The sequence below is a fragment of the Aplidium turbinatum genome, chromosome 10 (genome assembly GCF_918807975.1).
Source record: "Aplidium turbinatum chromosome 10, kaAplTurb1.1, whole genome shotgun sequence".
Taxonomy (NCBI): Eukaryota; Metazoa; Chordata; class Ascidiacea; order Aplousobranchia; family Polyclinidae; genus Aplidium; species Aplidium turbinatum.
This window is the reverse complement of record NC_137481.1, coordinates 5,958,417-5,983,883: the sequence shown is the minus strand read 5'-3', so window position 1 is coordinate 5,983,883 and position 25,467 is coordinate 5,958,417. Positions and strand designations below refer to the sequence as shown.

The window sequence follows — 25,467 nt, the reverse complement described above, 5'->3', positions numbered from 1 at the left end:
AAATCCGCCCCTGGAGGAAATAAGAAATAACAAACCAAAAAGGCTAGATTATGCAAGTTGGACACTACTGTACCTTAATTATTATTTCATTAAACTTGTTGACTACAGAATCCTGGATTCAAGGACTGCATATATATGTTTATATATTATATAAGTATTATACTAAAAGTTTATATATATTATTATTGATGGTTAGAGTTATTAGTTATGAAACTAGCTGTTAACCTAATTAACAGCAAATGCGTTATGTATATCAGAATGATGAAAAAGCACCTCGGTGCTTACAACATCAAATATTTATTATTATTATTAATACATAGGTCTACCTACTGGTACCCTATTAATTATGCTATAGGATACAAATAAACCCAGGCAAATTTAACTCGTGGTCTTATATTTCCTGTGTAATGTTGTTCAACTTTTATTTTTGTTACAACGATAATTTTTATGAATTAATTTAAAACAAAATTGAGATAACAAAATAAATCGTTGCAATATCAACAAACATGTTATGGCTTTGGTAGAGAGATAATTCTTGAATACTATAGACAGATAATTCATAGCAACTTGATAGGACTGAATTGCATAATTCAAAAACATTACATAAACATGTTGTTGCTGGTTTGAATCTATATCCTCAGAACGACCAAGCCTGTGACGGGTTTTGCAGAGGCTTTTGACACAATTTCGGTTACTGAGATTGGCAGAGTAAAGTTTCTGTTTGTTGTGGAAGTTCTCTGTCAATAATATCATTCACTAGGTAGCAGCATGCCACTGAATGGAGAGCAGTCCTGAAATTCATTGCTCAAGTACAGTGCACAGTACTGCACACCCCAAGAGCTAAACAAAAAAAAATGTAAAAACTAACCATTTACTTCTGTTTTGACTCCCAAAAGAAAGGTAGCCGAGAGAAAGGAACTGGTCGCCCTACTTTCCTTAGTGCCGAAAGCTTAGTATAATGAGTACCTTAACTTCTCATACCCAACACTTGAATCAAGTATGGAACCACCTTTACTTTTACTTCTGTTTTGAGTTAGTATATTGTATGTGGGAAAAATTACTAAGAAATTTAGTTTATAAAGTGAGTGAAAATAATTATAACGTTGAGTAATTAGAAAGAATAAAATTTCTGGATTTGGAGGAAATTAACTGTATTAGTAGGCTACACGGCATGGCAATTAGTGAATTATTAATCAAAGTAAATTCAGTGCCTCATTAGTCATTTAGGCGTACACACATTTAATTAACATGATCTTTCCAAATGTCCTTGTCCCTTTTCATACTTGATGTTTGCTTTCTGCCATTCAGTGTCCTGCTCTCATAGGCTGAGAAAAGTTTTAACCTGTAATATGTTATTTAACTCCATTAATGTTCCTACCTGATTCTATTAAACAGTTTTAAACAAACCCCTTTATTTATCATGCCAAAGTTTCTTGAAACAGTAGGCCCATGGTAACATTTTATACAAAGAGCTTTGAGTGTTTTAACAATCTAATAGGTAAAATATGACTGCTTTGTTGTAGGTGATGATAGGTTTTATAGTTTTTAATAATGACATCTATTCACGAAAATGAACCAGACTCCACTGTATATGAAACCAGAGTTTCTTATCTGATGCTATTAGAGGAAAAGCAAAGAGCGTTGAATAAAAAAGCATTGTTGGACAGGTAATTTGCTTACAACAAAATTTGATTGTAATTTGAACGCAAACTGATATTAGAATATTTTAATTAGTTGGAATTCTGGTATAAACCATCAATCCATCATGCAACTTGAGTTTTCATGCTTTGGAAGTCAGGCCAAGGCTTCTCAGTTGTAGCCTATCTTATTGTGACTTGAAATTGCTACCACTAAGTTATTGCCTGTGGTTGCAATGTAGAGTATGAAATAGCTAATTAATCCTATTCAAGTTAAAAATATAAACTGTTTAATAGTTCTAATTTCTAAATCATAGGCTAGTTGATGAATAGTAATTTTATAGCCTTCTGCAAGCTCTCTCTTACACAAGTAGCCTATTTGATAAATGGTTACACCTTATTTTAGTGTAAATGGAATTATGGTAATTTTACTATTTTCAATAATGTTACCTGTTCAAGATTGTTCACTAACTGTATGAAAGTGTAGTCATGCGTAATTGAAATTTAGCCTTAACAGTTAGCAATAGACCCCAAGGATGTGCACCACCATCTATTCACAATACACCATACAACTTTTGTTCATCACCGGGCCTTTAAAGTCACATTTAGCACCGTCATAGATGATATTTTCCTCATAAAGATGAGCCCAATTTACTCCGATATGAACAAGAATGTTTAAATGTTGTGTATTTACTATTTTTCTTCTTAAACACATTATTTTTTTCCTATAGTATTCAATTAATTCTTATGTAGGCTAAATTATTTTATCCCAGACAATGAGGTGGTAGGTTTGTCACACTAAAACAGCTTAATCACTTGGACAATTGGACATACTGGTGCGAAGATAGGGAAGAAAGATTACAAGGGCTTGAAGACAGATTGGTCATTTTATTGTTCTATAAATGCTTTATAAGTATTTAAACAAAATATTGACCAACACAGCAAATGAATGCATTAAGTTTGAAACATTATATGTTATATTTGAACTCTCAGGTTGGTCTATGTTTCCAAATTATCACCAGAATTATCAGATTATCGTAATCTTGGAGACTACTATGAGGACCTATTCAAAGAATTACAGGTAAAAACTAAGACTTGTCTATAGTGTTTCTGGCTGTGGCATATGCTGTGACGCCCTGGCTGTGACCTTTATTTTGGATGTTCATTTTTTGTAGCAAGCTTTCAATATATACTATACCTAATCCGACAGGCCGCACCCTCATTGTGGGGATTAATTCTGGCCTCCAGTGGCTTTTATAATCAAAATTGGTTGATGATGATGAATTCATTTGCATAACAGCTCTTTGTATCATTTAATTTAAATCTGAAAAGCTATTTTGTAAATTGCAAATTAAGTGTGCTTTTGAAGCTAAGTTGACAAACAACTTAACCTTACACCACTAGGGCATGGTTTCTACCATTCTTCAAGCATTAATAATATTTGCCTACCAATATGGTATGTCTTTGTTTCACTGAGTAAAAATTGTGATCAGTAATATATAATAAAAAATAAAAAAAATCCACCCTGTGAAATATCTGCCTCAGAAAAAGTATTCCCACACCAAGTATTTCGATTTTACCAATGGACTATTTACCAGAAGGGTTTTATCTGGGGAAATGTTTATCAGGGTGGATTTTTTTCTTGAAAATATATTTACCTGAATGTTTTTCATGGGAGAATATTTACCTGCATTCACTATAAATTGTTGGCAAAGATAAATTTGACTAGTATAAACTGTTTTTTAAGTTTAACAAAAGCTTCTCTAAAATTAAAAAAAAACTGTTAACATGGAACAGCTTTTGGTAAAGTTACTGATCACCACTCGTTGAACATCAGAGAACAATGACTTTGTGTGAAAGGAAAAGCTCATAGTAATATTTACTCCAAGAGAAGGGGTGAATTGTTTTGCCCAGCCCAGCTAACAACTGGGTTTCTTTTTGCTTGTGCATTACTTCGCAACTGTAAGACAATTTAGTTATTAGTATTACAAGTAAAGTCAATTTTTTTTTGGATCTTATTGCAGTGTAAGTATTGCGGTTTTAAGTAAGAGTTCTGGCCACAAGAAGTAGGTTTCAAAATCTTAGTTTGATAGGTCAATAAAAAGAATGTTTTATCGTTTAGCAAATTTTCAATTTTAGGTCAACAAAGTCAGTTTTCATGTAATTGACATGTCCAGTCCAAATGTTTTCTTTTAAACGCTGTAAAAAAACAGATATGTTATTGCTTTAATACCTTTTTCACCAATCTCAATCTGTGCTTCGTTTAGCGTCTTAACATTAGAAACACTGGATATCAATGACAACATTTCTAAAATAAAGAACCTTGAAAGACCAGAAAGTTAATTAAACGCCGGTTTGACACCGCTTAAGAACATGTGGCTGTGTCTTTTGCAAGACACCCAAAGGTGTGCCATCTATTACGGAGTGGTGCCCCTTCAACTATAGCCCTGAATCTTTCATGATCATGAACATTACACTGCTCCAAGGGGGAAATTCCTAAAGCCCTTTTTAGGGCTTTGGCCTACTGAACTGAACACTATGTCACATTTCAACTCTTGGTGAATGTGATGTTCATTGTGAAGTTAGTTGCCTGCTTAGAGTACTTATATAGCCCTCAGTCGTGCCTAACACATTCTGTTGAGGATTTCAATGTTTTTTCGTTGTTTTACCTTTTTTATTTATTTTTGTTCAAGCAGCCTTGTTTTAAATATAAAATGCAAGAAACAATGGTTCATTTAGTCAAATTTTTGTTAGTTCAATAATTTTTTTTGTGAATATTTAGGTCATTAGAAACTTGCCCTAGTAGTTTAAACTGGAATATATTGCTCTCCACGTCTAAGATGAATAAGCGAATTTGAGTGAATGCAGAAATTTATGAAAACCTATGGCCAGTAGGCTTATCGGTTCACTCCTTGGAAAATCTTTAGCCATTCAGTAGTTTCCAGTTTTAGCTTTTACAAATAAAAAGCATTGTCAAGACAGAATCACTAATGGTGAGAGTTAATAACCGTATAGTTATCTTCTTACATTGAACAGACGCCCCGTCCGTTTGCCTAGAAGTTTTTCCATACATTTATCGTACAGATGAGTGAGGTGTTGTTCATGTTTCACTTCAGTAAAGTAATTTTGTTTCAGATGGAGCATCAGGCGGAAACAGTTTCTGGAATCTTGCTAGTTTACCCAGGATATGCTGTCCACTTCCTTGAATCGTCAACAGACATTATTTATGGAATTTTACGTGATCTGGATAAACGTGCCTCAAGTGAAAACGCACTCATCATTGAGTCCAAAATTCTTACCCTAAGTCACGATATTCCCACGAGGTAGGTGTTCATATGGGAAAACGGTGATCTTTTTCTGTTATAAGGAAACCGTAAGACCTCACATCGAAACTTACTGAATTTCATGTTTGGCAGAATACAGCCTACATTGCACTGTCGTAGGGCCGGTCGCGAAAATTTTTTTCCCACGAGATTTCTGTCTCATTGATTCTAGTCACTCTAAAAGTAAGATTTTCCGAAAGTGTTTTGAGAGATTGGTTGATTCAGATTGCGAAATAACTATTTGCCAATGAAATTCTGCAATGATAATAAAATATAAGCTTTCCCTAACCCTACTTTTTTTGAAAAGCTTTTGTGCACCGCAAAAATTAATTTAAAGAAAAAAAAATTTGACTTCGACGGGCGTCGAACCCTCGTTCTCACGATCAATAGGCAGAGAATGAAACCACTGAACCAACCGTGCCAACGAGAGAATGATGCATTCACATGGTTTTAATACAAACTTTTACCAAAATATGTAAATGAGACAGAAACCTCGTGGGAAAAAAATTGGGGGGGGCATGGCCTCTTTCGCCCTCCCCCCCTGGCTACGCCTATGCAGCGGATCACCTTCTTGTTTGCCCTCGGCTTGCCACCCGGTGCAGTAGGTGGGACCTGTCACTGTATAACTCCGTTGCGGAAGAATGTGTCAATCTGTGGTGTATCAACGAACTTTAAGATTGATTGATTGATTGATTGAATTTTTATCCTCGGACTGGGAAAGCTTCTTGCAGAGCTTAATCCTGGCAGTTTCGCATACTTGTAGAGGCTTTGAATCACTGACGCAGGCCGGTCACCGAGTTTTGACAGAGTGAAGTTTTCTATTGTTGAAGTGTTGTTGTCTGCAAATTATTCCATCCACTTATTCCATTTAAGGTATTGCGACCGTGCCATATTTTAAACTGATAATAACGTTCGCGTTTTGTCGCTTTTGCCTTTTTCTAGACCGCTGCTATGTTTGGCATATATTGTTTTTCATTGTGATGGTTAGAAATAAATAAAAACAAACTCATGCAGTTGAATGGAGAGCTGTCCTTGAAATGCGTTGCTCAAGCGCACACCCCGAGAGTAGAACCAACTCAGTGTAATCTTGCAGTCTGGTCGTTCGTATAGTCAGGCGCTTGACCACTGAGCTATCGGGGCAACAGCTATTAATTGTCGTGTTGTAAAGTTGCGTGTTTTTTTTAAAATAATAATAATCATGCTTTAATTTGCGCCCATTGCGATAACATACAATACACTGCGATCACAGATGCGATACAACAGACGACAGGAAGCAGCGAAGTGACATATAGTCTTCGAGTCAGCTGCTCCCTTTAGTTTGGCTTGCCATTAAGTGTCTTTGCCGAGACACAGCCGCGTGCACTGTTATTAATGGTATTTTCGGATATAGCGAGCAGCAGCGGTTTTGCTAAAATTTTGAGAAAAACGCAACGTAGTGCTTATGCGCATATCTGACGTTACAAGTAGGCTTATGCCCTGTGTAGAGACAAGTTGTGATCATTGAACAACGCCTACTTGCAGACTTATTTGTGATCGAGATATTGTTTCACATGTCCTTGTTTCTCATTCAGGTTGTATCAGCATTGGAGCTACCGGGTTTTGAACATTGCCTCAGGAAGAAACGATTATGAGGTGCATTGTGCAGTGGATTAACGCTTTATGCTAGGCATTCTTTATTCCATTTAAAACAACTGCTTGATATAATTTTTGCCATCAGTGATTCGAGTCAGAATGACCTGGAAAACACCGAATAAAAAACCATAGTATATCTTTTTTTCAGTCCCGTTGCTTCAGTGGTTACCAGCTACCAATTTATTTTTTTTCTTCGTTGCTGATTCAATCTCAAAAAGAATTAATTTGCCGGCTGGAAATGTTTTCTCAAGTCATTTTATTTTGAAAAATGACAACGCGAGGGCTACAGGTGTCACGTTCTATGAATTCCGCTTGACCAGTTAACTTTTAAAGTATGCAACATTGCTAATTTTAATTGTATCCTAACATTAGAAAAGCATGTATTGACATATTTTCTTGCTTGAATACCAGATAACTCTCAAATTGGTTGCAATAAGCTTACACAAAGTTATTTACTCTCATCTGGGAACTTTTTATTAAGTAAGTTATAAGGTGATACACGCTCTAAAAGTTGCTCATATTACTGCTGGACCGCTACGCAGTTAAATGAATCGACTTTCGTTTGATCAACCTTTTGTAACCGCTTCATCACTCATTTCTTTTAGGGTAAAGAAGGAGTAAGTCAACTGGTTGTGGAAATGGTATCGCAGCTTTTGAGACTCGGAATGCACATCTTGAAGACACCGAAACTAAATGTAAGACCCTCGCATGAGAACAAAACTCAGGCTGTTAAGCTTTGTTACATATAACGCGGTTCTCTTTTTTATGGCATAATTCGGTTCGTCCCTGCTGGTGGGGGTTCTCGATTCTTTCGTTGCAGTAAGTTTCTTTATCTGATTCTGTCCATCGCATCTTCTTCTTTCAGTTTGACCTTGTCTGTGTCATTCTTTACCTGTTCTTTCCATGTTTTTTGTCGTCCTTATTGTTTCTTCTTACCACCTCCAAACGTTTTTGAGAAAAAATTCCTCCTCTCTTCAGGGCATAGCCTACCCGTTCCATCTTACCCCAATAGCCCTTGTAAGTTGGTCGAGATTTTTCTTCATCTCTATTAGGCCTTTACCCATGAATTTTTCAATCTTTCCATCCCTACGTTCACTCACACGTTGCTCTCGCCATTTCTTCTGAGTCTCGCTGCCATACAATATGACAGTCCGCACACAAATCCGATACACTTTTCCCTTCACTTTAGCAATTTTTCTTCTGCCATGCAAAATTCCCTGAATTTGTCCAACTTGTCACAGCTGCTTCTTATTCCATCGATCACCCAGAGAACAAGCGTCTATCAATGTTTCAATGCAACAATGGAAATTTTTTATTTGTCACAAATGCAATCCCAATACTTTGTTACAAAATATTGATCGTTGATCCATTTCGATTTTTACAACCAATCAATCAATTTTATTTTTTGCTGCTGGCGCAAATATGTACAGAGCGACAAAGTAAACATACAAATTTGACACCAACAAAAGGGAAAGATGGCAAAAACCAAAATATACATCGATAAAACAGTAGGCCTACTAGCTAAACTACCACTATCTTAAAATTGTACAGCCACCAAACCTAGAAGAGAGATAGAAAAAATAAAATGTTTTTTGAGATAATAGTCCTACAATTAACACTTGCAAGTCCGATTTAAACTTAATTAGGCTACACAAAAATGAAATTCAAAATGTAACAAGTTTCCTGAACGTTTGCTTTGAGAGTCTTCAAAGGCAGTTGACAGGGGTACGTTTGGTTCCAGACACTTGAAGAACCACTTTGGTTTATGTCCCGAGGATTTCATTGTTACCGGGCCCAAAATATCCTCTCAACGGCCCTGTTTACAACTACGCATTCTGATCCACTACATTTGTTTTTTATTTGAGATTTACCTTCTTGGTCTCGAATGCTTCCTTGCATTTCACTCCCTCTCTATGCCATTTATCTGTCAATAAATTTTCGGTCATTAGCCTAAAGACTCTTATCCAATATCCATAGCAACCTTTTTTTATTTTCAATCATGCGTTTTTGAGATTTAACACATTTTCTTCACTTTCAAGTTTTTTTAAAGCTTTGCAACCGTGTCAAATTCTTTGCGCTCAGTGTTATAATTTTGTCTCGAATTAGCGGTTGTTTCTAGAGACTCTTGCTATGTTGCACAGTACAGTAGAATTCGCCTATAACGGCACCTCTAGGGGATTGCAAAAACTGACGTTATAGCCGAATTGACGTTATAGACGAACTACCGCAAACTATTCCAAAACTGTTTTTTGATTAAAGAAAGAGGTGTATAATCCAGTCAGGTTTACTGTGTACCGCCAAACTGACAAAAGTCACGCAGAAAATACAGTAAACAAAGAAATTGTTTTAAAAAAAATAACTTACAGCGAACAGTAGGCTACAGGAAATTTGCGCAATACAGCTCGTTACATACAGTACCGTAGTAGAAAAGTTTTTACACGTGATAGTTTTTCACGCGGGAAAAATGTTAATTAAACCACCAATAAAGGGTGCTGTTACATGCGAATTGACGTTATAGGCGATGCTGTTGTAGCCGAACTACAATGTACGTAAAAGATAGGAATTCTGCCGGGACTGAGCGAAATGTGACGTAATAGGCGAATTGACGTTATAAACGAAGCCGTTATAGGCAAATTCTACTGTAGCATTATTTTTTGCTTTGATGGTCATCATTAAAGTAAAACTCAACTGTTTGAAGGTAAAAAATGCCATGGACAACCTGCATGATACGGTTCCAGAACTCCTGATACCACAAGATCAAATCGGATACCTGTTAAAACAAACGGAACTGGACACCCCATCGACTTTCCTAAAAACTTTCGACCGTCCTGTCGACACAGTTCTCGAAAGTGAACTGGTTTGGCCATTGGCAGAAAACATAGCAGTCACCATAAAATGAATAGCATATGTAATATGTATGTACTGTAGCCTGTTGTTTACCTACAATTACTATCACTGTGTAAACTACCCAAGGCAAAATACTAGTTGTCAATGTTCAAAACTTGCCTCTTCTGCAAAATACACATGTTTTTGTATTTCGTATTGTACAAATGTAGCTTGAGTGAGATATTCAGATAGTTACATAGCGTTGTATAGGCTAAGTTGGAGGAAAAGATTACATTTAGCATCACAGAAGCAGGGGTGTTTTTCTACTATTTTATTTGGAGGCACTGTCAACATCGAGTTGTGTCATAGTGGCGTATTTTTCGTAAATGCAAGGCATGCTTTTATCAAATTCAACAAAAATGAAAAAAAAGTTTTCTACTGAACGTTGCAAATAACTTATCCTTACCGTATTGTAAAAACAAAATTAAATAAACATTGAAATCGTTTTCTTCATATGATATTTCAAATTCACTCATAATGAATTTCGAGACAACACATTCATAGTTTCAGCAAATATGGTGCGTTAATTTATTGCAAACGCAACAAGAAACTGGTTCATTGAACTTGGGTTTGGTCAGTCACTCGTTGTATCGCACATCACGCAATTTGTCGAATACTAAGTGCGATGCAACGTGTTTTAACCACATTGAAGACTAAACCTGTTCTGTGAATCTTACAGTCCAATTCTGTCGGTATTGTGCGTTTATACTTTCTTCCGCTTCCTGATTCAAAGAGTTGGGGTTAGAAAACGAAAAAGAAACCATCCTTAACGTAAGATAAATGAAAGTAGAAAAACACGCTGCACTGCCGTTTGTCTCTACTGCTCCTTCAGTTCCAGCACAATTTCAGCAGGTTCAACATAGATCGCACCCTCATCGATCATGAACATCACATTTCTCCGCATTCCGATACCACGACAGGCAGTTTCGGTTTGTTGTTTGGCCCCACTGATATGTTTTCGATTTTCCTTACAACAAGAAGGCCGTCGCCTAAAACTTTACCTGAGAAACACAAAGTTTTAACATGAATTGGCAACGTTTAACGAAACGCATAAGAAGGTAGCTCCAACAGCCATATAATAACAACCATATTATTTAATTGCGCTATGCAATAGATTGAGTTTCGCTTTTAGCAGCATGATCGTTGCTTACTTCACAATGTAGATTTCAACGACCTGTTTTAGTCTGATGCTTTCATGGAACTGTGTTCCGAAAGCTAGTGCAATTCGCTATTACCACAGCGAACTCGCAGCATCAGGCTAAAACAGGTCGTTAAAATCTACATTGTGAAAGTATTGCGTTATCTTCGGAGAAGTTTAGATTTTAGCGCTGAAAGACTGCACTAGTTGTGATGATAAGCAGCATATGACTTTCAAGGTTTTAATTGCCGTATGATCACTCACCAAACACGACGTGTTTTCCATCCAAAAAGTCACACTTCGCACAAGTAATAAAGAATTGGCAGCCATTAGTATGTGGACCACTGTTTGCCTGAAAAAATAACATGAAAAAAGTTAGAATGCCAGAAAGAACAAAACAAAACAGAAAAACACTTTGAACCTTTGACGTAAAGTTCAGCTTATTTATAATATTGCAGCAAAAGGTCAACAAAATTAGCTGCCACCCCCACCACTGTTGTGTCTGCGTAGCCTGCTTTACACAATTTTATAGTTCAGATTTAACTTGCTTGTCATAGCACTTGTATTTGCGTGGCGGAACAAAGAATAAGCGACAGCGAGACACGAGTCATTATATACTAGCAACTTACGGGTTTTCAATACAGATTATGTAAATGCACAGACACTATAATAATAACAAAATCATTCTGTTTTACTCCATCGCGACAACACACAGTACAATGCAAGTACAGATTGAGATGAAGAAAAACTGTGCAGTCATTGATACTCAACTGTTCCCCCCTTTTTGGTGCAAAAAGTAAAGGCTCTTACCAAGACACAGCTGCATGCTCTTAAGGAGCGTTGAACTAGCGTCTATAACAGAAAAGAGAAAGCATTTTTATGCTGTTGACCAGAGCAGTTAAAACACTAAAAATATGTGGAAATGCTAAGCATACCATGGACAATAATCCGGCGCCTGTATGACGCATTTTAAAGTTTTCATCTTCAAATTTCCCTCCATATATGCTTGTGAGACCGGTTCCATTGTTCTAAAAAATTAACCTTGTAAATTCCACACCGTGGATGACATAATTCAATAACTATTTTAATCACCACAGTTGGATGCCAAATGGTATCAGTTGTTTTAGTGGGATCTCACAGGTACATGAAAATGATTTATTAAACTTCAAAAAAAGCTTTTTTGTTTGTGCTTAAGCATTCCCTCAACCAAACTATTATAAATCATGTTACAAACTTCCAAACCTGGACAAAATCTCCACCTTGCACCATAAAATCTTTTATTACTCTATGAAATGAAGCTCCCTTGTATCCAATTGGAATACCATCTCTTCTGCAAGATCAAGTAGGAAATTCATACTTATACACTCAGGTAACAGTTGTGAATCGGTAATGGTAACATAGTGAATCAGTGCAGTCTATATGGAAATTCACGGGATGAATTAAAATAAACTATCACTACTATATAATGCTTACACTACCAACTTCTGTTGTATTTTCTGTTATTGCTTTGTGTCTTCTGGCTATGTTTAATCAAAAGCTTTGTTTTTATTGCAAGTGATACAAACATATATAATATACCTGTGTTCTCCAGTACAAAACTGCCGAAAATTCTCCGCAGTTCTAGGAACAATATCTGCAAACAATTCCATCTTAATACGTCCAACTTCCTGAGGAAATAACATACAAGTCCCATAGAGTACACCAATTTACAAGACCAATCTTAAAAGTAAAGTTCTTCATTATGCAAAAATTTCCTATAAAGATATTTAGACCCTTTGAGATCAGATATTTGTAAGGCTGTTAAAAGTTGAATCATGAGCATGGAACAAATTAGGGGCACTTAACGTTTGGTGCATCAATTTCTGTTCAAAACTAAGCTTTTTAGATGTTTTTGATCTCATCAATGAAATCCTTAGCCCCGAAAATATACCTTTAACCATTTTGTTCAGCAAATTTAAGTCATAAACGTAGATTTTAGGCCAATTTTGTGAAAAACACCAAGATGCGCTTTGGCACCAATAGTAAAAAAATGCAAATTTTCAATACAAGATTATTAAAAAACCAAATACAATTGCCTAGAGCAGTGCTTCTCAACCTTTATTTGTGGCGACCCAAAAATTAAGGTTAAATTAATAGTGAAAATTTGGCGACCCTATTTCCAAAACTACGTTTCGCACAATGTTTTGTAAGCATGAAAAAATGAGTCACACTCATACATACCATGATTAAACATAACAACAAAATGTCGAATTTAATTAATGTGAGCCTTGACTTTGTATTGTTTCAACAACTAGTCAAAATTAGGAGCTATCTTGCTCAGTGCCAATCTCATGTCATCTTCAGGTTGAAGACAATTTCTCTCCTTTGTTTTGGTGTAAGCGCAGAAAACCCGCTCTCACACAGGCAGGCAGTAAGAAATGGCAGGAGAGCTTTAACTGCGTGCGTGCCAACAACAGTCTTTTCATTCTTGACTTTTGTCCAAAATTGACCAAGGGTTTCTTTCTTGCAACAGTTTATCAATACACTGTTGCGCTGAATGTCAATAAACTCCTCTTGAAATCCAAAAATGCTTTGGTAGTTTTCAGGCCCACTCTAACCCCTTTTCATTCATAATTGAGGCGACCAAAGCAAAGATATATTCGCTTCGTGTTGTTGTTTCAAAAGCTTTGCAGAATAAAAATTCTTCTTCCAAACTAGTCTAGTGTGTACACTTCACGGCAAAATCGTCGGGTGAAACCTGCGGCGTAGTTTGAATAGTGGAAATTACGAAAACTGAAGTAATGGAAGGCAGTTTTACCTCTGCTCAAGAGACGTTATTTTTTATCACTACATCTTACACACAGCGACCCAGCCAAATGCAACGACGACCCAGTTTTGGGTCGCAACCCAGGGGTTGAGAAGCACTGGCCTAGAGAAACAAATTTAAAATGCAAATTTAACCATATCTTTGTGTCTTCAAAAAATCAAATATAAAAGATATTTGAGAGGTAAAAGTGTTCATCATTAGTTGAATTATATGTAATTGAATGACCTTCATGAAATAATCAGAAAGGTGGTGAAAGAACATTTAAGTGAACATCAAGTTAGCCACCGACCTTCGCAATTACAGTTAGTAAACAAAATATAGTTTTCTGCATTGTTCATAAAATGTGTAATATTCCAGTAAACAACTAAACATAATACCGGCATTATTCTATTCAACAATACAAAGGTCAAAATAATGTAAGTGTAGATACAATGCTCCTAATAACATACAAGTTTCATTAATGTGATAATAAGTATCATACCGTGTCCGTATATAAATAATAATATTAAGTCATAATACCCATAAAGAAATATGTTCATACCTGTCCACCAACAGTAATGTCCATAAAAACAATTGGGTTTTTCGGATCAACCATATTTTAGTCTTATTGCAAATTGTCTGCAAAAACAAACTCGGTTCAAAGGCCTGTGCAATTGGAAAAAAAACAATGTGTAGTGTAGTTCATATGTAGTGACTTCATTTGTAAATAAACCAAATTCATATGTAGTCATATAAATTCATATCAAATTCATATGAAGTCACTACCACCAAATTCATATGTAGTGACTTCATTTGTAAATAAAGTCACTACACTTAGTAAAGATACAAAAATATAATACAAGCTTGAAATAGTATAACTACATGCTAAAATTAGGTAAAAATAAAAAAGATGCAAAATGCTGCCACAATCTTTGTAGCCTACAGAGACCATGCCCTACTGCATGCAACCGCTTTGCTTGCTCTGTTGGCTTAATATTGACAGCATTTCTACTATTGTAAATCACCATTAGCAACACAGTGAAGGTTACATTTTGCTTTGCCTTTGATTTTGTATATGCGATTTTTGTTTGATTTTTCATGCTAGGCAGTATTTGTAAAAAATTTTTTTTTTTATATATGTTGGTAGGGTAAACTGGGGTAAAATGGGACACAAATGACTATTTCTGTTGCTGGACCAAATAACCTTACAGCTAGCATGAATATTGTTTTGTAGATTTTGCAAACAATCAAAGGGTGACACAAGGCCATAAAAATTTCAAGGCTGCCACCTCGGGAAGGTCAACTTTTTTTAAAAAAGAAAAAGTGTCCCATTTTTCCCGGGTGTGAGAAAAATGGGACACTGAAAGAAATGCCGGAACTGGTATACAAGTCCCCCCCACCCCTTGGTAACTCATGGAAAGACAGGACTCGACCAAACATATAGGGTGAAACTACTTTACCTTTGCTTTAGGCTACAGTTCACACACTTCAATCCACATGTTTTGGTCAATTCCTCTTTGTCATAAGTTACCAAGGGGGGGGGTCCAATTTTCCGATTGTCCATTTTTTTTAAAGAAAATTACATTTTTACTCTCAAGTTAGTTATAGCCTATACAATACTTCTTTAAAAAATGGTTTTACCATTACCATTTTTTTAAAAGAAGTATTGTATACTGTATAACTAACTTGAGAGCAAAAATGTAGGGTCGTTCGGCAAACCTATGGGCAAACACGGTCACTTATGACGATCGGAAAATTACCCAGACAAATTCTCAAATTCCAGCAAATTAAAACAACTCTAACTTTATTACTCACATTTGAAAAGACATAAAAAAATGGGCTGTAGGCTACTCAAATTAAAAATTGACCACAAAAATGCGCTTTGGTTCAAAGTTTAGATAAAAAAAAAATGAAAAAAAAATCAATGCTTCCGGATAGTATCGAACTCTTCCCCTTTAGAATGGCAACCCGAGACGCAACGCACGCGCCACGGACTGAGTTGAACAAAACGTGTTGAATTTAGAACTTTATATCGGCGCTTCACATCTTTTGCTTTGAAAGAGAAAAAAAAAAGTACTTATGTAGTGACGTCATGACCGGTCAAATAGAGTTTCAGATTCAAAGACCGGAGCCGGTCAAATAGCCACTGCCTTTTTTTTATTAGGCTGTCAATAATATAAGCCGACGAAATGTAAGCCTACCATAAGGTAGCCTACCGTACGATACGCTACCTACTTTGAACACTTTTCACAGTTATTGGTGTATATTTTTTAAAGTATTTATGTTAAGTATCTCAAATTTGGTCATCATTGGGACTTGGGAGTAACCAGACAAAAAACTCGCTGTCCACTTTGAAAAGCACTACAAACACATTGATGCAGCCAAACAAAATATAGGTGGGCTACTTTGAACACTGTCCAACTTATATGCACTCCAAGATAACGCTAAAAAAAAGCACTAGAACACTAGATGCAACCCAAAAACACTAGATCTAGTGGAAAAACACTAGGAGAGGCACCACTGAGTACGACGAAGCGAAGTGAGTAGTGACGAACTGGCAATCAGAATCAGCATGCGATTTACTGATGCCAGTGCTGCCGTATGTATTTTCTCATTGTGGCTTCAAAAGTTCCTCAATATCACTCACTTTTCAATGTCAAAAGTCAAAATAAAACTATTAGAGATTTCCAGTGCAATGTTATGCTAGATTTTTACTAATTGCTACCCCGGATTGCTATGCATTATCACACTTTCAAAAAAAAACAAAAAAACTTTTTCGTTTGAACCTTTGTTCTTCGCCACTCTAAGAGTCGAAGGGTCTGCCTTTTACCATCCTTGACTGGTGGTGGTGACTCGGGCTAGATGTTTGCACAGATGTCAAGTAGCCATTGAATTGATTAGTCATCCAGTTCGAGCAGACCATTTGGCGCAGTTCATGACGATGTTCCTCCAAGGAGCACTTACAGATCGCGGATGGTGCCACCCCCTATTTGTTCATATTGGAACGAAATAGTTTGACGCCAGCGATTGAGCCGCAACCAGGCCTATCTTGGCAAAAAGATTCCTGTTGGGTCTCACAATACGAAAGGCACCCAGTCATAAAAGCTTTCATTTATATAGACATAAGTTATATACTCTCATCAGGAATCTCATTCATAAAAAAAGTATCTATTCGAAATGGTAGGCTATTCGGTTACCACTGTAGGCACTCTAAAACTTTGTAGCGTATGCCCGACTATAGGTGTGACAACAACGAGGCCTGTCTGAAGAGCGAAATAGCTAACTTGATTCCTTACGAGGCCACAAAACTCGATAGGATATGCTTGAGACTTTAGGTCCAGTTGCGTTGACTGGAGGCACTTTTTGATGCCAAATAGTTTTAGGAGCCTGTGGCCTTTCCGAATGGCATGGGAATTCAGGAAACCACCGCGCAGGGCTATTCTTTGGATATAGGGAATTTTTGTTAAAAGTTTCTTGATTGGGTGATCGAGGATCTCATCGAAAGGCTGCCTGGCCCAAACTATCTGCTCAACAGCCCTGTTTGGACGTCGGGATTATTTTTAGAGGCTTGAATTTTTTTCGAAAAATAACTAACTCTATAATGGTTTCAGGCTGCGGATTTTCAAAGTATAAACAGATGAGATTCTTCAACATGCAGTTACGCTTATATTCAGTCAGGCAATGGCCGAATCATTTTAATACGCCTCTAGCAGCTGCAAATTTCTTCTTGTCACTATCTACTGTAGCGCAGTGGCGTAGCAACGCAATATGCCGCCCTTGGATTTTCGCACGAAACACCGCCCCCTCCCCCCCCCCCCCTGACACCGTCGTAAAAGCTGATTAAAATTTCACACAACAGAAGAATTAAAGAAGTTATGTTTGATTTTATTGAAAGTTCAAAATAAAACCAGACAACTGAAGGATTCTTTGTCTCCTTTAATTACTCTAATCGCTGGCTTGAGTGGCCCTTCTTTATTCTGAAACCTTTCGGGCCCTAGTTTGATCATCACAACTCTCATGTTATGAGTTAATGTTTCTGGCCAAGTAGCCACATCGTTATGAGAATAATAGATAGCATCTGTTTTATCTTTATCTGTGTTTCATTCACAGGCTGACTTCTTTCAATGATCACTTTGTTATTGTTTTGCTCGAGGTAGCCTACAGTTCTTCCTTCTCAACTTGAGGTAGAGATTTACTGTGCTAATCTCTTCTGTTTTTTTAGCAGAGGCAATTTTACGAACTTCAAAATGACTTCTTCATTCTTTTTAGTTCCTCTTCTCTAGCTTTCTTTTTCTTTGTAAAAAAATCTTCACTTTCTTTTACTCTTGTCATAGGCAAAAAGTAACTTAAAAAAATTCCACTTTAAGTCTTGTTCTGGAATCTGCAGCACATTAGTTAAAAACAATAACTGTAAGAGGTCCCGCGTGACCAAGTTTGTTGTTGATTCTACTGAAGGTGGTTTTCTGGAATCTAACGCCACTCGTACTGTATTTCCAAATATTTATTTCCACAAAGCCAAAGATTACAGTAACATTTAGATTAATACAGTCTTAGACAGTGAAGGAGGGGGTGTTAATTTCGGCTTAATTGCCACCTGTCAACAATACATAAATTGATAATTCCCTGATGCACTAACACTTACAAACTTCCCTTTCAAAAACAATATGGCTGACAGGCAAGAGAAAATGACGGCGTGCGTAATTAAAGGGAAACGTCTTCTACCAGAAAGTTAAAGGTGATGTCTCCAATTTGGGTTTTAAGTTAAATATTGCTGTCAGTCCCCGCTACAGTCCCCCCGAAAACTTTTAAGAAGTTTTCTAAAATTGGAAGGGGGCTGACGACACAGTAAAGCACATTTGAATAACGTACAAGAAATCAACTGGCGGCAAGTATAAGCGTCTGTGTAAATCAATCAAAGTCAGTTATCGTCGTTGGGCTCAATCAAAGTCAGTTTAGTTATTGGTCGCTCTCTGAGCTTTCCGCTAGGCAAGCGAGCCACAACGGAGCGTACATGTCCGTCCGAACCTGTTTTTATTTGTGTAATGATTGCGTATGGGTACTTCAGGAACTGCGGTTCGTCTTCGTCGTTCAGGATGACGAGATCGCCGATTTTGAAGTCTCTTTCTTCTTTGCGCCACTTCTGGCGTTCCTGCAAGCCTGTGAAGTAGGTTTTGTACCATCTGCTCCACCACAGTTCTGCTATTCGCTTTGAAAACTTGTAGCCTCGTCGAAGCTCGTCTCGGGGTGAGGTAATGTTGGGAGGCATACAATCATCTCTTGGTTCTAGTGTGCCAACCATCAAGTCGATGGGTCGCAATGGTGGGAGGCCGTCATCTGATGGTGACTTGGTAAGTGGTCTACAATTGATGATATATTCTGCCATCTTACAGCAGGTTTGAAGCTCATCTTCCGTCGGGTTCTTTAGAGACAGCTCTGGAAGAGCAGCCATTGCCTTACGAATGGTGCGGATCTGCCGTTCATATAGCCCTCCATGATGAGAAGCTTCCGGTGGCCCAAATTGCCACTCTATTTCCCACTCTTCCATTCTTCTCCGCAATTCTGGCGATTTACCAACCGATTGGAGAGCAGTAGCAATTTCCTTCTTCAGTAGGGTATTGGCACCAACGAAATTCGTCCCGTTGTCAGTTCGCATGAATTTGGTCCTGTAGCCTGTGGAGCAAAGAAACCTGCGGAAGACATTCATGAAGGAAGACGTAGTTAAATCTGCCGCTACTTCAACACGCACTGCAGTGGTGACCATGCACACAAAAACACATAGCCAGCGCTTAACACAGCTTCTGCCCACTGCCACACTGAAAGGGCCCGCGAGATCGGAAGCAGTGTGTGTGAAAACATGCAACCTAGGTTGCAACCTTACAGCCGGAAGCGGTGCCATCAACTGCTCGCCCCTTTCCCTACGCCTTAACCTACAGCCCAAACAGTCCTTGATGTAATGTCGAATGGTGGCTGTGCCTCCTATTGGCCACAGTCCGTAGTCGTGTTGCAGAGTCCCGAATACTAAGTCAGGACCAAGGTGTCCACAGTCAGCATGACTCTTTTTCACATATAGTTCGGTACACCAATGCCTGTACGGCAGGAGAATTGGATGTTTGAAGTCGAAACCAAGGTCTGTGTTTTGCAATCTTCCCCCTATACGAAGTAAACCGTTGCCATCTAGGAAGGGAACATACCTACATAGCTGGGTCAAGAAATGAGGTCTTTCTTTCGGGGGATCCTTATTGAGGGCTTCTTCAAAGAGAATGTGGTATTTTTCCATTCTGCTGGTGATCTTTTCCAAGGTCTCCTGCTGCACCAGTTTCAAAAGAATGATCCGTGCCTTGTCTCTTGTCATAGGTGAGATTGCCTGTGCATTTTTTCCAGTTTGAAAGTGTGTTTGAAGAGATCTGAGGCAATGATGGGCTTTGACAATCCGTATTTCTGCTTCCGTACTGCTGCTTGAGTCTGACAAGGCATTTAGTATGCGGCCTTTTCCTTCTGCATGTGCAAGATTAATGCGCAGAACTGGACTTTTGATCCCTTCCAATAAGTCTGTGTCACTGTCCCCCCGTTCCTCAGTTTTCTCTACCGGAATAATGCCAGATTGTCGAATAAATGCAGGGCCTTTGGCCCACAATTCAAAACTCTTTGTTTGCCGATGGTGCATACCCCTTGATGCTACATCGGCCGGGTTTTCCTTTGTGTCGACATACTCTGGTATTTGGTTCCCAGTGCCACTGAGAATTTTGTCCACGCGGTTTCTGACAAACTGTGTCAGCTCTTTCGTAGTGCACTTGCACCATTTTATGACAGTCATGGAATCAGTCCAGACACATGTCTGGCGTATAGGGATACTGAGGCATGATTTGCATTGAGTCAACAGATCTATGCCCATACATAAAGCAATTAATTCCTTACGAGCAATAGAGAATCTTTTGACTTGAATTGATGGGAAGAGCCTTGACTTTCCCATGACTAAGGCCGTTTCCACATTCTCATCCTGAATTTTTCTTAAGTAAATGCATGCACCCATCGCATAGTCTGAAGCGTCAGTAAACAAATGAAGTTCATTTTCCCCACCGGAGAGGGATGAGTATTGTCGGGGGAATGGAAAGGATGATAGTTGCTGCACATCCGACACACTCTCATTCCACTTTTTCACTAGATCAGGGTTTACTTCATCATCCCATCCCAAGGTGTTGGCAACTATGTCTGAATAACCCCGTTTGAGCTTAACAAAGAAAGGGCACCAGAGTCCTAAAGGGTCAAAGTGAGAGTTGACATAGCTGAGTGCTTTGCGGCGAGTTAGCCGAGATTCTGACACAATTGGGCGATCCTTAACATACAGCTCTAGCTGGTCCTTCTCGGCATACCAGGAAATGCCAAGCGTCTTTTGTTGTGGAAGTCCATCCTTTGAAGAAGTGATTTCTTTTAACGGGGGTGCCAAGTGATCCCGGTCCACATCCTCTAACACAGACAGACAATTACTGGAAAACTTGGTGAGCATGAATCCGGTTGTGGCAAGTAGTTCTGTTGCTTCAGCAATAGTCTTTTTTGCATCCTCTACTGTTTCGACAGAGGTGATGAAATCGTCTACATAGAAATCCGTTTCAACTCTGTGCAAAGTTTCGGGAGTAATATTTGCATAGTTCTTTAGCGCAGTGTACTTAATACAGAAACCTGCGATGCTGGGCACACAAACAAGGCCATATGGCATAACGGTAAATCTCCACTCTTGTGGATTGTGTCTCTCCACTGCTCCAGTGAAAGGGAAAAACCTAAGCATGTCTCTGTCTTCATTACATAACTTAATCTGAAAAAACATGTTCTTTATGTCTCCTGTGATTGCATAAGCATGTTGTCTGAAACGAAGGAGGACCCCGACGAGTGGTTCCAAGAACATAGGACCGCGATACAACATGTCGTTTAGGCTTGTTCCGTTGATGGAAAGAGCTCCATTGTAAACAACACGAAATTTTTCCTGCTCAGTTGCAAAGTGAGTTATGTAATGTTTAGGTTTCTTTTCATTGTAGCTAGATTGGCTTTCAACTGGCTCAGCATGCCCTTCCATCTGCATTTTGATAAATGTGTCTTTGTATTTTTGTGCCTTTTGTGGCTGTAATGAGAGCCTGTTGACTTGAGATCTTGAACGACGTTTGGCAATGTGCCAGCTTTCTGGTACATTTTCAGGGTATCCTTCTTTCCATGGCAATGCAAGCTGTAGTCGCCTTTGACCACGACCGTCAAATACTTCTGTCAAGCTCTGATTGTACATATTGAGGACTTTTTCATCTTCCTTGCTCATTATGTTCTTTTCAGAATCAACCTCTAGTATCAGTTGATCCTTGTAATACCGAGATAAGTCATGCTTCAACAGAGGAATGTATTCCATACACTCCTTCTCAGTAATACCATGCTCAGCAGTTACAATACTAATGATGTCTTCAACACAATTTCTTCCTTGGACTGATTGCATTGCGCAGATGTGTTTAGTATGGGAATCATCAATCTTCATACCCCAGAATATTGATCCAAGTGAATGCTTTCCAACCAGGGGTTCGCTTGCAAGGGCTTCTTTCCAAGTACAAGTTTCTAAAATTTTAAATCTCCTAATGTCCTGTGCCCCCAGGATCATACTGACTCGACGTTCTCCTTTCACAACTGGAAAATTTTCCTCCAACAAGTTATGCCTCTGAAGGACCTCTGTACTTGGAATACATTCTCTGTACGGTAGCCGAGTGTCGATAAAGGGAACGTTGGGCAACTCTACCAGCCCCGTAGTGTGATCCATTAGGTGCAGTGTCTGGTTCATACATGGGTGGGTCTCTGGAGTATTTTCTAAAAACTGAATTGTTATTTCGTCGTTTGGCTTCCACCCAAATAATTGCTCTGCCAAATCCTTAGTACAGACACTGGTATCAGCCCCCGTGTCAAGCAGTGCATAAAACGTAACCTGATTTGTGGCATGGTGCTTGCTGTCTGTCTTTACTGCTGTTAGTGTCATCAAAGGTACAGATGCCGCACTGTTTGATTGGTCGAAATAACTAACTTGTTTTGCATGAGCCATATTCATATGGGATGCGACTGGTTCATACCTTGGGCCATTATTGAGATGAGTGTCCCGTTGACGATGGTCTTGTGAATAATTTTTGTCCTGCTCTGGCGTGTGGAGCAATACTGAATGGCCCCCTTCACATTTGTCGCATGGCTTGCGGTTCCTGCAGTTTTTAGCGAGATGTTTTTCAAGACAGTAGTAGCACAAGCCTTCTCTCCAGACGAAGTTTCTTCTTTCTGCAACCTTCATTTCTAAAAACTGTCTGCATTCCTTTGTGTTATGTTTGGCCAACGGATGGATAAAGCACTTTGTAACATGAGCTCTTGGTGGTTGTTGGGGATAATAATTCGCTTGTCTTGAAGTGTCTGGAATAGGTGACTTCCTGTCTGCAATGTCAGGGGTAAACCTTTGCAAATGATTGGTCCTGGCTTGAGGAGGTCTTTTTTGTTGAGGTCTCCATTGACTGCCACTTCTTCTCTCTTCATTTTTCTGTTGATGAAGTCTCCAATGACCACCATTTCTTCTTCCTTCGTCTTGAGGTCTCCGAGGAATGTTATTTCTCTCTTCATCAATCACGGCTGATATGTCATAAGAATGCCTTTCCCTAAATTTTAGGTTGGAAACTTGCTCATCAATAAATTTAAGTATAATGTCAAAGGACCATCGTTGAAATTCTCGATATTGTTGGGCAAATTGAGCATACAAATTTGCATTGAAGCAATCAACAATTCTAAATAGCAGTTTTGGCCGTGATAGTTCATCATTCATATCTATTGAATTTGCCACACTTTCCAAGTTTCTGAGCTTGGTCCTATATAGTTGCATAGGTGTCACATTGTTCGACAGTGACCCTTTTTCCCACTTGATTTCTCGTATGGCGTCTTCTAGCAGGTGTCGAGGGTCGCCATATAGATCTTCAAATATTTCCCAGATCCGATCCAGTGCATGTCTAGGATCTTGCATTATCCAGGCGCTCTTGATGTGATCATACACTGTGTCAGTAACCGAAGCTGCGATCTTTTGAAGCAGACCATAAGGATCTGCTTCCCAAAACATAGAGTAGTCGCTTAAAAGCTGTTGCCTGAACATGGGATAGTCCGAGGCCTTTCCAGAAAACCGGCGACTACTCTCTCTATCATAAGCTAAGTATCGTGGCAGCGATTTCCATGTTGGTCCGCCAAATTGTTCCACTGAGTGGTTGGGTGTTGTTTTCCATGCGTGCTCCCTTGCAGGTGTAAATGTTGGAGTATTAGCTCGAAGCATTGGCCCTCCAACATCATTGTATATTCTCGCACCACTTGACTGAGCCTCCACTTGAGCATGGCCTGAGGTCTCTCCCATATTGCCGTCATTAATATCACTATTGCCTCCAATCTCTGGTGACGACTCCACTCCAATTGCTTGTTTGTAATATGTTTCTAATTTTGTCTGGATTGATGTATCATATTGAGCCTGCAGTTTTCTAACCCTAGGTAAGGTTAATATGGGAGTTTTGTTTTCTTTTTCTTGTTTATCAGCTTCTGTGATCCATTGATTTAATGCTTTAAGATATTCGTGATGTGCTTTAACAACATAGTCATACACCGCCTTTATGACATCATGGTTCAATTGATCTTCGCCTAGTGAGTACTCATGCATGACTGCATTCATTGCGTCTAACTCTCGAGCATATCGAAAAAGATTTCTATGATTAGATTGTTGTACTGGGCTTGGATTGTCTACCCATGTTTGTTGAATTTCACTTATGGCCTCAGCAATAGCCTCATCAGGTGACATTTCTTCAGACCCCATGGTTACTAAGGTACCAGCAAAAAGACTATATCCTCGAAGAAATGTAAGATATTCTGATGTATTATTGTATAACCCCAAGTCTTGATTGGTCACAAATTATTGCAGATGGCACCGCCTACCACCTGTGATTTCACACACCTTACAACCGAAACACAAACACCTATCAGATAGACACTACACAAAAACAATGAAAGCACTAACCTGTGCACGTTTACCAACACCCGTGCAGTCCGAGCCGATGCAACAAGCTTCCTTAACCAGCCAACTCCAATCCCGTACATCCGTAAGTATGCTCTGAGCAGTATTTGTAGGGTAGCTGACTGGCCCTTTGATTCTTGCACCACCAAAGTCTGTAAATGGTTTGTTCAAATGTCAGTTTTCCCGTAGTGAAATGTTCAATCTTCTTTACTTTTCGGCATCAACGATAGAGTCCATTCGAAACCGAAATTAATGTAAGAGGTCCCGCGTGACCAAGTTTGTTGTTGATTCTACTGAAGGTGGTTTTCTGGAATCTAACGCCACTCGTACTGTATTTCCAAATATTTATTTCCACAAAGCCAAAGATTACAGTAACATTTAGATTAATACAGTCTTAGACAGTGAAGGAGGGGGTGTTAATTTCGGCTTAATTGCCACCTGTCAACAATACATAAATTGATAATTCCCTGATGCACTAACACTTACAAACTTCCCTTTCAAAAACAATATGGCTGACAGGCAAGAGAAAATGACGGCGTGCGTAATTAAAGGGAAACGTCTTCTACCAGAAAGTTAAAGGTGATGTCTCCAATTTGGGTTTTAAGTTAAATATTGCTGTCAGTCCCCGCTACAATAACCATAATTGCAAATTTGCTGAGTTAAGCTAAGTGATCTATTTCAGACCTGAAACTTTAAACCTTTCACTAACCCAACCCATCTTCACACATGAAGATGGAGTAATCCCGTCCAGTGGTGCCGAAGTTATATGAAAGGTTGGAGGGGATAAATCAGAATTTTATCAAATTTTAGACGATTTTAACATTGGGGAGATGCATACTTTTATACACAATTTTAGTGGTACTGGTATTAAGTTTATTAAACAATCACCGGACCTGGGTAAATTAGCTGCTAACAGCATAATATACAGACAAGAAATCATGGAGATAAAAGCGCTACCAGCGCCCTTGTGAATGACTGTGAAGTGACTGCTGCAAGATTAAGAAACAAGCAAAGAAAAATTGGTA

General features: G+C 38.5%; 2 protein-coding genes across 2 annotated transcripts; one reads left to right on the top strand and one right to left on the bottom strand.

Annotated features, from left to right (window-relative positions):
* The first annotated feature begins 1,527 nt into the window (after positions 1 to 1,527).
* On the top strand, positions 1,528 to 9,634 carry LOC145777919 (testis-expressed protein 47-like). The gene is made up of 6 exons (XM_082589282.1): positions 1,528 to 1,667; positions 2,631 to 2,718; positions 4,773 to 4,960; positions 6,532 to 6,592; positions 7,198 to 7,287; positions 9,291 to 9,634. Exons 1-6 carry the CDS (start codon positions 1,552 to 1,554, stop codon positions 9,489 to 9,491), a joined length of 744 nt encoding a protein of 247 aa, XP_082445408.1. The 5' UTR covers positions 1,528 to 1,551; the 3' UTR covers positions 9,492 to 9,634.
* A 138-nt stretch (positions 9,635 to 9,772) lies between these two features.
* On the bottom strand, positions 9,773 to 14,042 carry LOC145777920 (peptidyl-prolyl cis-trans isomerase H-like). The gene is made up of 6 exons (XM_082589283.1): positions 13,964 to 14,042; positions 12,195 to 12,283; positions 11,859 to 11,946; positions 11,552 to 11,644; positions 10,881 to 10,968; positions 9,773 to 10,479 (listed from the first exon to the last, which is right to left on the bottom strand). The coding sequence occupies exons 1-6, from the start codon at positions 14,015 to 14,017 to the stop codon at positions 10,367 to 10,369; spliced, it is 525 nt and encodes a 174-aa protein (XP_082445409.1). The 5' UTR covers positions 14,018 to 14,042; the 3' UTR covers positions 9,773 to 10,366.
* Between the last annotated feature and the right edge of the window lie 11,425 nt (positions 14,043 to 25,467).